Below are 12,139 nucleotides of genomic sequence, written 5' to 3' on the forward strand. Positions count from 1 at the left end.
ACTAGCCTTAATTTAAACCACTGCTACTTCTGTTTTGGCAATGAGTGCAATAACAAAGACGTCACTTTTTTTTTCACATTCTTTTCCTCCTTCATGGTACGAGTTTGAGCCTGCTTGCCTACTACCACTATTTTTTTTTTTTTTTGCTCAACACACACCTCCAAACACCCGGGCAATGCTGGGCACCTAGGCTAGTATAATATATAAAACGCAAAATGGGCATGCGCGCATTTCTCTGTGTCCATGAAAGGCTTTTTTGGTGGGAGTTCTCGCGTCGGTTAGATTCCAGGAGAAGTTTCCTTATACTTCCTAGATTATAACATCTTAGATTCGAAAACGGCCATCGTCTCTATCTTTATTTTGATCGACTTTTAAAAAATCCCGTCCTTTCTAATGCTTGTTCATCTTTTTCATATAAATAAACGAAACTGATCGAAGCAAACACAAGCGCCTTCTGGGCCAGGACATCTTGAAGGCAATTAGCTTTGATCAATGTGGAGGAAACCCTTCATATCAAACAATTGCTAATCATTTAGTCACTGCTAGAGCTCCCCCTTTTTGGGGGAAGCTGGTTTTCCCCAACATCGTAGGCAAACAAATATGGCAGAAAGTGGAAAGCTGCGCCTGCGTGAACTCATTTACGTAACTATCCATTTCTGCAAGTCAACATTTTGATTGACATCACTAAATTTGAACGCATCATGGTGTAGCGATAAGATGTCAGGTTTTCTTTCACTGTCTTTTCCGCCTTCGCGTCATGGGTTCGATCCCACCTGCCTACTACCAGTTTTTTTTTTTTTTTTAGTGCTCAACACACACCTAGTTCTGTATAAAGAAAATAATGATGCAAAATGTCATTTTAAAATTTATTTTGTTCTTTTTTTTTTACAGGGAGCAAAACTTGGAACACTTATGGGAGTCTATCTTCCCTGTATCCAAAATATCTTTGGTGTCCTGTTGTTTGTCCGAATGACATGGATTGTTGGGTCTGCTGGTGCCATTGAATCATTTTTCATTGTATTAGTCTGCTGCTCTACGGTAAGTACTAATTTTTACTGGAAATTGTTTTCCATTTAGTTTGTCACTACGATATACCTGAAGAAGGTTAGAGATTACATCGGCCAAAAAGTTGTATGAATAACACTACAGATAAGAACAGTAGTCTGAATAGTTCAAATAATACAGAGTTTATCACTGTTGATGGGCAGTCTTGAATCCACAGTGCTTGATCTAACTTAAATATTCAAAAATTAAATCAGTTCTATGTCAAAGATCAAGGTTACAGAAAAGGTCAAACTTTTGGCGATAGCTTTGGTCCTGCTCATTGCAAAGATTCACTACTTGGCCCATATTGTATCCAATGAAACTTAGCATCTTGTATAACCATGACTTCTTTCCTTTATCTACATCTTGAAAAGTTTTGTCAGGGGTGAGATTTTGACAGAATTTCAACTTGTGATTTTTATAAGTTTTATGCATGTAACTGATGCACTTAACCGCCATGAAAATCTCAGTCTGATCAGATAAATAGTTTTTGAGTTGTCAAAGTTTCCGTGGTATAACTTTGGGAATACAAGGTGCAATCAATAAGTTTCCAGACTTTTTTCATATGGACACTTCTGTTGACAGTACAGGGATGAAATTCTAGTCCCCTTCAAAGTAATATCATCTGGTTGCAATGCACTTGTTATACCATTGCAACAACTTCTGGAAAGCCCCATGGATGTCACAACCTCTTTCATCCCCTCAAATGCCTCATAACGACAGCCTCTAAGGTTTTCCTTGAGTTTAGGGAATAAGCAAAAGTGACAGGTAGCAGGGTCTGGACTATAGGAAGGGTGAGGAACTGTTGAATAGTCTGTGACAAGAATGCAGCACCATTGGAATAAACTTCACACAAATTTTCCACATCTTCAACTCCTCACGAATAATTGTGGGTAGAGTTCCTACACTGACATCAAACTGTGCACTATAGACACACGACGGCCCTGAAATGAAATTCTTTATTTGGACAAGTTTCCGTGTTTAAGACAAAATTTTATTGCATATCGTTCTTCTGGTGTCCTCACATCCACACTGCATTTTTGAAATTCACCAGCTGTGAGAATCGGGCTTTAGTAGGGTGTATTCCAATTCTTGTTGCAGCTGTTCATTTGAACCCGAAATCATAAAAATTGGTCAGTTATCTCATAAGATGTATAGCAATATTAAATGGCTGTAAAATACTTGTTTTGTATTACATTAATTTTTAGTTCTTTGTGCTTTGTGACCAAAAAATTTTTTCGTTTTTTTTTTGTTGTTGTTTTTTAAATATTTTTATTGATGTCATCATTTCGGCCTACAAAAGATGGTTTGATATTCATAATTTTCAAACTCTATTTGGTGTAGCGAGTATGTTGCCATCAATGTATAATAAGTCTTAACGCATAGGAGTTTTTACATTTCAACTTGTAATTCATGCCTTGAATTAATTTTAGTTTTAATTTTGAAATCAAATTGTTTTTAAGCTTGTTTTAGTATTTGACATTCATCAATTAATATTAAAGAACAAATAATAATGCACATAAGTAGCATAATTTAATTACTATATGCATTTAGTTTTGCAACAATAACTTAGTTTAAATTTGTTTCCGTAAGGGAAAATGTTTCCACTGAAAAAGTTTTCTTAGCTTGAATAAGTATTTTCCGAAAATAAAACTCGAGCAAAATAAAATATATTTATGTCAATAATATAGGATAAGAAAAATTAGGCTAGTCTGAATCAAGCATTCATACATCAAACAAATTTCTATTTGATTCTGACTTTGAGAAGGCATTAAAATGAATATGAAATCGATAATTATTGTATTACAAATTACGACTAGTAAAGTTAAATATTCTTCAGTAGTTTTGGCCTTTATAAATGGTGATTTATCAATGAAAAACGTTTGAATCAGTGTCCAAAAACTTAAACCGTCTGCAAAGTTCTTTTATTATTTCTGTCACATATTTTTTATCCTTTTGTTTTTCCTTTTTCTCAACAGACTATGCTGACGTCCATTTCCATGAGTGCAATTGCTACAAACGGCGTTGTACCTGCAGGAGGCTCCTATTTCATGATATCGCGGTCATTAGGTCCAGAATTTGGAGGTGCAGTTGGTATCCTATTCTATCTTGGAACCTCTGTAGCATCATCCATGTATATCATTGGTGCAGTGGAAATCCTCTTGGTAAGTAACATTTGCTATTATTGTACATAACTTCTCTCCAAGAGAAGGCATAAATTCTCAAAGTCACAAAGTAAATGTTTTTTTATAGACTGCAAATCACAATCATATAAGCACACTGAAATCTTACCTCCTGTTGCTTCTCCTCTCATAACTTGGGCATTTCATCTACAATCATCAACATAGAGAGAGGCATTCTTGCCTGAAATTAAAAAAAAAATGGAGAAAGATTGATTATTTAGCTAGTAATCTTGCGTTCACATCTGCTAGTGGAGGTGGGGATATTGTAGGTTACTGACATCTGGGGCCTTAGCAATTAATTTATCATAGATTCTTAAGTAATTTCTTTACACATGCTGTCCACTCAACGTTTCCTAACGAACTTTCCATTTCTCTCACTTTGAGCCATTTCTATCTACAGTGGGCTGAGGTGACATCTGAATGCACACGTTGACTCCATGAGCCTGATTTTCTGTGTATATTTGAATGCCATCCCACGAATCCAAATCATCAAATACATACTAATAAACATACATATGAAAAACATATTTTACACCACTTGATTATTTTCATTACTTATTCACTAACTACATGTCCTTAACAGTTTGATTAATTTAGCTCTTAATGAAAGGGTGACTTTATTTAAGCATGTTTTCGCTCTGGTTTTCATGAAATGATGGAAATTAAGAGAGGTTGAGCCTAGCCAGTGGTAGAACCTCCTCGACAACCCTGAAAATGCCTTTTAGCAAGTACTTAAATAAAACCTGCTTATCCACACGTGTTGACACAACAGAATGACCACATCTTGGGGGAATGTTCTGTTCTCAATAATGTGGTGAAGCGGCCTAGAGAAAGTCTGATAATAATAATAATAATTTTATTGCATCCAGTATCTATTTACTAATATATATCTGATGGTTTGGGTTTGCAGGACAGCATTTACACATGCACAGGAAACTACATCCCAAAAGATCTTCATCATAAAATTTGGCCCAAGTCAGATGTTAATGTATAAATAACAAGTATTTCGTTAATGTGTGGTATCAGTTCTGTATCAGGAAGCCATTCTCTAAGGCTTTACATCCTTCTTTTCGGGAGAGATTAATTTATTGCCAATCACATGACCCACCTACATTTCTAAGTGGATGCTAATGGTACTTTTAATTTAATTATTTCCCTTTTGCAAATTGGCTGTTTGGAGTTTCTAAAGCTAGATGGCTCTGGCAGTCAACTTGCATAGGAAGAAGTGCCATTAGTATATAAACTTTACTTTTTGATTGATTACAGAAGTCATAACGCGAGGAACTGATATTATTATACATGGATTTTCGTCCCAATTCAAAGTATCCTTTTTGGGGAGCTAGACTTCCCAACAATTAAAACCACCTAACTTTGCCTTCATGGGAAGATAAGGGCCATGAGAATTGAAATAATATCAAAAGACAATAATTAAGTAGTTTGGTGAATCGTTAACAATCCCCTTCAAGTATTGTTAGGTTGTTGCATAAGCTTACGCTGTTTCATAAAAATTTTTTGTTCTAAAACATGTTTGGATATTTGGCAAAGTGTTATATATCATTAAAAAGCACATTTTCTGTTCTACAAGATAATGGTCATCGTTTTTTTTTGCTCATTTAATTATATATAAGCAAAGGAAGGAGCTGGTGTGATTGCAACAGTTATGAATGGATGTAGTAAGTTCAGAGAACTTTTGCCAATAATTGCCAGCAAAACATAACTACTATTAATCGCATGTACAGTGTGGGGTATAGAAGTGAAACTTGGTCAATGTGGATTGAGAATGTGTTGAATGGAGAGTAATGATGAAAATTATACAATGGATATGTATTGTGAATCTTAAAGAATGGTTTATATTTAATGATCTCAGAGGCAGGTTAAATTTAGTGTAGAGAAATGTGTGCAGAACAGGAGGTTTGTTGGTTTGTTCACATTTAAAGAATGGATGATAGTTCTTGGATTAGTATATATAGTATATATGGCAAGAACCGATAAGGTCAGATTCGAATGAAAGAGATTAGTTTGGAGTCAATTTCTAAAAGTCATCCAAAACACATGCCAACATATAAAACAGACGATAAACTGATTATGATGATAAACAGCTATAAATAGTCAAATCTGTTGCTTATGGTCCCCAATATTTGTTCTCTTATATTTTGTCTTATCCTTTTCTTTCACAGACCTATATAGCACCGCAAATGTCCATATTTGATGATATGTATCATAATTTCCGTATCTACGGAACGGGAACGTTGATCTTATTAGCCACGTTTGTGTTCATCGGAGTTCGTTTTGTGAGTAAATTTGCCACCCTCTCCCTTGGCTGTGTCATTTTCTCCATCATCAGCATCTACATCGGAATCTTTGTAACCGACGAAAGCAGAAGTATTTAGTAAGTTTTCTTTTTTCCATCACGTTTGATAAGTAGCTGGACAACCCTTATATTTGTATATATATATATATATATATATATATATATATATATATTATACAATATTTATGACAACCCATGCATTTGTTTTATATATTCAATATTTATGACATTCTGTGTGTTTGTTACATATATTATTATTCATTATTTATGACAACTCATATATTTGTTATGTATATTAGTCAATACTTATAACAAGTGTATTTTTTATATATATTATTATTTAATATTTATTACAAGAACCTTGTGAAAATTTTTAAATATTCATGACTGATGTTATCAGATCAAGTTGTCTGAAGATACTGACTTCCTAACATTAAATACACCAAATCTTGATGTTATTGCTTGACTTTTTTCCCTTCCCCTTGGCAAAACTCAGTCTTGTTGTGCAAAATCATTAAAAAAAAACTTTCAAACTCCAGGAATAAATATTTGAAGATATAAAGAACTTGAAGCATAAAAACTGCTTCCAAAATCACTGGATTCAGTATTGTAGACGGTTGATATGCTGTAAAACAAACTAACAACCTAATGAATCCTTATGGCAGAAACCTTTTGGAATTTTCAAACATTTATGACCGAAACCTTTTGAAATTTTCTAATAGTTATGACAGAAACATTTTTAGAATTTTTAAATATAACAAAATCTTTTGAAATTTTCAAATATTATGACAAGAACCTTTTTGAAATTTTCAAATATTATGTCAAGAATCTTTTGAAATTTTCACATGTTTATAACGAGAACCTTTTGAGATTGTAAAACTATGACAGGAATCCTTTTCTAATTTTAAAATGTTTATGAAGAAGAATACATTTTTGAATTCCTCAGAATTTTACTCCATATCAATTGTTTTACGTTTTTTTTTTTTTTGTTTTTTGTTTTTTTCTTATAGCATTTGTGTTTTAGGTAATCGTCTTCTCACCCTCGAGTCTGTCACATATAATGGATCTATTTGGTGTGATAAAAATATCAGCGGTCCCGTCTATGCCCATTACTGTGGTAATGGTAACAATACTGACAGCTGTAACTATTTCTACTCCAATGAACTGCGCTATGTTCCAGGAATTCCCGGAATCACCAGCGGACTTTTCTCAAGTAAATATCCATTCATTTCTTTACTTCAATTTCATTGGACGTTATACATAACATTTTATATACTTGCCAGAAAATATGTGCGTCTATTTTAATACAGATTACTTTCTTTAGCTCTTTTTTCGATTAGTTGAATTTATTTGCTATTTAAAACTTAAGCATGACCGTCCAAAAAGAGCTACACAGAACTACTATGTATATATGTGTGACAAACCAAAAAAAAAACTATAAAAAAATAAGTGTAGCAGTCAAAATAAAATCGTACTTGAAACACAAATTTGATATACAAAAAATGTTACTTCTAATATAAGAATGACAGACCAAAGAAAAGCTTACTTTAAACATATGACAGACCAAAAATTATTATTTTAAATATAAGTATAACAAACTAAAAAAATTAACATTTTTTTAGTTTGTTATACTTATATTTAAAACACGAGACCACACAATGGATGAATGAAACTTCTTAAAAAGAAACGTATTTATAAAAAAAAAAGCATTCAAACTATTAGAAAAATAATTGTAATAAAACTAAAATTTTAAATTTCCAATTTAAAAAAATTAGTTTCATTTTCTTATGTGTTGATCTAAAATAATGAATTGATTTTCGCCCTTCATCGCTTTATTCTGAAGCACTTCTTAGTAAGAAGTGGCAAGTCTCCAATTTGCTAACCTATAACCTATATTCTCTTTATATATCTAAAGAATATTAAGTTGATAATGACAATTATTTTTATGGGAAAAAAGACATTTTTTCTTAATAGAATTAACCCTGACATACATATATTGTTTCAAAAGGAATATTAGTATTAAAAGTAAATTATACATACATATACTTATTAATAAAGAAAGCACAGTGGAATTCCCATGGGATCTAATTAGTATATATATATATATATATATATATATATATATATATATTACTCCCTCCATGGTAGAGTTCTCGTAATGAAATCACTGGCAGGATAACTACGCGTAAGGCATTAATCATTAGGTAAAAGTTAGAGTTCTTTGACCTGCTGAGATGTTTACGTTTGTTAACATTTAGATTTCGTTTATAAGTTAGGTATATATAAGGTATGTGTATGCATATAAATATATTGGGTAATCTCCTAAACTAATGAATATAGTATAGTTTCGGTGGCACTGCTATAAATGGCAAAGGTTTACAAAAATAAATAAAATAATGTGTTCACATTATGCTCATCATGGATTTTAGAATATGTATTCTCAACAACTCACTGAGTAACATAGGAAGGGATTTTTTTCTTGTACATTGTACAATTTAGAGGATAGGTTCACCAAAACTCGCACACACACCCCAAATCTAACCCAAAATCTAAAATAAGTTAGATACAAAATATTTAATGGAGAAAAGAATTGCTCTACATCAAATTTTGAGTTATATTAAGTAATACAGTTTCAAAGGATTGGAGCACATCCTTGAGTATCATTAATATATACGTGTGCTCGGTAAAATTCTGAACTATTTAACTTATGGCAAGATGAGCATAATGTGAACACATTATTTTATTTATTTTTGTAAACCTTTGCCATTTATAGCAGTGCCACCGAAACTATACTATATTCTCTAAAAACGAGAAAGAAATTATTACAAAACTAATACTATATTTATTGATTTTACTCATCCTGGGGCAGGTATTCTACTACTAATGTATCTCTCTGTCTCTGTCTGTCTGTCTGTCTGTCTGTCTCTCTCTCTCTCTCTCTCTCTCTGTATATATATATATATATATATATATATATATATATATATATATATATATATAATGTACTGCATAATCACATTGACACACCAGTTCCCATCAGATTATTCAACCTTGAACCTGGTCAGTACTAAAATGGGTGACCATTGTTTGCAGTCAGTCTTAGGCCTCTCCTTGCCACTGGACTCAAGCAGTGCCGATTCAGGAGACGCATGGTTGGGGATTGCATAACCTTTGCCTCACAATTATGTGTGCAGCTACCCTTATATGGGTGTCGATTGTCTCTTAAGACTGAATGGAGACATTGCATATATATATATATATATATATATATAATGAGAGAGCAATATCTATAATAATGATGATAAAATGTACTTAGTTTTGACACTTTATTGCAGTTTCACAGTATCATCAATCATCTCTGACTGGGGCAACTCGATTATTCATAGTCAGAGACGCTTTTGACAATCGGTTATGTTGTAAAAGTACTAAAGCTAAGTACATTTTATGATCATTAATTATTAATGTACCTTTATGTCTGATAGGATAGCTATCCCTTTGTCACAAATCTGCTGCCTTCATTCGGTTCTGCTCTCATTGTGAGAGGTTTGTCTTTTGTTTGTTTATATATATATTTTTTTTTTTTCATTTCAGGTAATGCATTTAGTGCATATTCTCCAATAGAAAATATTCCTGGTTCAGTTGACAAAGGTGACAGTGCACGGGGAGAAATCATCGCTGATATCACAACCACTTTCATGGTACTACTCGCTATTTATTTCCCATCAGTCACAGGTGAGCTATACCTTATATATATGTGTGTGTTTGTGTATGTATATTAAATATAATTATATTTATCATGATTATCCACAGACAAATGTTTCAACATCTTGTGAATCCTCAGATGTGGACAATCTTTATGGAGTTAGGTATGTTTATATATTTACATGTACAGAATTCACTCCTGAACTAATTAATCGGTTATTATGAATATTGAAATACAGCTGTTAAGTGTAAGGAGTCTCAATATGGGCTGTATTTAGTTGAATTTATTTTATTCAAAGTAGGTTGAATCCGTTTGTGAAATTTTAACAATAAGTAGTAAATATTAATACTTAAACGTTCCTCAAATTTTAAATTTTTTAATAGTATTTTAAAGAGTTTTTAGGGAACAAAATATACGTAACTCCCATTTGCAAATTGAGATATATGAGATTTGCATGTAATCTGATCCGTTATCAGACATCAATAAAGTAAGATTCAGTTTCTTTTTCATATATTTAAGCCTTAAATTTTAGACTTTTTCTAGAATGAAATCATGTAATGCATTTTGATCAAAATTATAAGTATTCTAGACATAAGGTTTAGTATTATCTCTTCTCTCCCTCTCTATCTATCTATATATATATAATGAACTCATTTTTCACGTATGACTTTGACCTTAATAGGATTAAGAATCTAGACATTTTATGCAGATGTACTATGCACAAACTGCATCACGATATCTGAGGTGTGTTATAGGCATATTAGCTATCCACTAACTCGCAGATCGGAGCTTCCTATATTATATTTGGTGCCAGTTCACTGCCAAAACTGGTTACGATCACTGGAAGTAGTAACTTCATCTCTCTCTAAAAAATTCATACTTCCACCGCCACTCATTTGCACCGTCCATGACCATTCACAAGAGACAAATAAGGACGAACGCCGGTTTTGGTTTTCATAAAAACTGGACTGCAATTAAGGTGAAATGCACCACGCTAACTTTTACGTTGGTTAAAAATAAAAACACAAACCAAAAAAACTTTACATTTCCTTACAGTGCATTAAAACTTATGATACTTCAATTCCGGTTTATTTCGCATTCTTCGGCAATTACAACACCGTTTTCTTGGCTTTTGGGAGGGGGGGTCCATGTATCTTCCCTCTGTTTTTCGTTTTCCCGATCTTTCCCTTTCTCAATTTTATTTCTTCTCTCTTTCCGTGTTTCCTCTCTTTTTCGGCAAGTTCACCATCGTTTCTTTTCATTTTTATTTATTTATTTTTATTTTTATAAACTATGCTCTGTTTCTGTTTCTACGAACTTTACATTTTGTTTATTTCTTTATTCTCTCTTTCCATTTTTCCTCTTCCTTCCGCAAGTTTAACATCGTTTGTACCATTTACTAATTCATTTCCGTTTTATTTCGTTTCTTTATGTTCGATTCTTCTTTTTTCTGTTTATATTTTTTCCGAGCGTTCTGGAAAGTTTGACATCGTTTTTTCTTTGCACGTCAGAATTTGAATAAATGCAAACACAGGGTAGCAAGGTGTTCAAAGTATGGAAATTTTGGGGGTTTTATTTTTACATAGGCATCACCACTTATCAAGGCCGATAGGCCACTCAAGGATAAGGGTTAAAGAGTGTACAGTAGTCAGAAGGACAATATAGTAATCGATAGTAATGGAAGTTTGGTAAATTTGTTAACTTAAGTGGAACGGCTCATCAGAAACTTGTTCACGTTGGACTTGAAGACAACCATATTATAGACAGCTGGAAAGCAGGAAAACGGAAGACAATTCCACAGGCGTGCAGTTCTAAGAAAGAAGCTTTGATCATGGAATCTATGTTTAGGTTTAGGCACAGATAAAGAGTGGAGGGAATTATTGATAGTGTTTTCAGCTAGTTGAGTGTTTCTTGTGAAAGTTTGGCGAGGGGGGACCATAGATTGAAGCTCGTTCGAACACTTTCCATGAAAATAACGATACATCAGAGACAAACTCGCAACATCTCTTCTGTGAGATAGAGGTTGCAGCAAGGAGAAAAAGACATCTCCCACCAGGCCACGAAGTCTATTTTGAACCCTATCAAGGCAGGAAAAGTCTTTTCTAGCAGCTCCTGCCCATATGTGGCAACAGTACTCCATCCCTGGACGTATCTGGCTCTTATATAGATAGAGAATTGCATCAGCAGTGAGATATCTACTGGATCGATAGAAGGATCTGACCATTTTTCCAGTGGCCTTGGCAACAGATTTGATCTACGTATTCAATTTAAGATCAGGAGTAAAGGTCAAGCCCAGAAGCCTGTCAAAACTTGAGGCCTCCCCAAGGCGAGAGCCATTCATTTTAATTGATGCCAGATGGGGATCAGAACGTTGATGATGTAAAGATAGAAGCTTGGTTTTAGATGCATTAAAAGTAACCAGCCACTCCTTTCCCCATTGTACAATGTGATCAAGATCAGAGGAGAGAGAATCAGAGAGAACTTGGTCGTTTACTGTCCTAGATGTGCTACCATAGATGGTAGTGTCGTCAGCAAAAATATCTACAAATGATGTAAGGATGTGATTTGGAAGATCATTAATGTAGATCAGGAAAAGAGTTGGGCTCAGGATGGACCCCTGATGGACTCCAGCATTTATACTGTGAGCTTCTGATTTTTGCCCATCAACTACTACTCTTATGAAGAGAGAAATGATTTAATAATTAAGACATTTCCAGCTATACCATAGCTGGAGATCTTGTGAAGTAAACCTTTATACCATACCCTATCAAAGACCTTTGATATGTCAAGGTGTTTGATGGAGGGATATTCACTCGATTGCACACCTTTGAACAGTTTCGAGACAGTTAATATTTGGAGCAAGATAGGGATTACAGACTCGTGATGCAAATTTTAAGT

At 33.5% G+C, this 12,139-nt stretch overlaps 1 protein-coding gene and 1 long non-coding RNA gene across 5 annotated transcripts in view; one reads left to right on the forward strand and one right to left on the reverse strand.

Annotated features, from left to right (window-relative positions):
* The window catches only part of LOC145294181 (solute carrier family 12 member 4-like), a 377,042-nt gene that overhangs the window by 307,681 nt on the left and 57,222 nt on the right, over positions 1-12,139 (forward strand). For all 4 annotated transcript variants that reach the window (XM_080141297.1, XM_080141303.1, XM_080141288.1 and 1 more), the window contains 5 exons: positions 892-1,038; positions 3,024-3,209; positions 5,405-5,616; positions 6,549-6,751; positions 9,130-9,270. In XM_080141297.1, coding sequence (XP_079997423.1) covers positions 892-1,038; positions 3,024-3,209; positions 5,405-5,616; positions 6,549-6,751; positions 9,130-9,270 — 889 coding nt within the window. The remainder of the gene's footprint in view (positions 1-891; positions 1,039-3,023; positions 3,210-5,404; positions 5,617-6,548; positions 6,752-9,129; positions 9,271-12,139) is intronic.
* The window catches only part of LOC145294196 (uncharacterized), a 113,620-nt gene that overhangs the window by 21,517 nt on the left and 79,964 nt on the right, over positions 1-12,139 (reverse strand). Inside the window, exon 2 of the long non-coding RNA XR_013869841.1 lies at positions 3,337-3,408. This is a non-coding gene — a long non-coding RNA (uncharacterized LOC145294196). The remainder of the gene's footprint in view (positions 1-3,336; positions 3,409-12,139) is intronic.

Source organism: Euprymna scolopes, chromosome 2 (assembly GCF_053919585.1).
Source record: "Euprymna scolopes isolate OS-2025 chromosome 2, ASM5391958v1, whole genome shotgun sequence".
NCBI lineage: Eukaryota > Metazoa > Mollusca > Cephalopoda > Sepiida > Sepiolidae > Euprymna > Euprymna scolopes.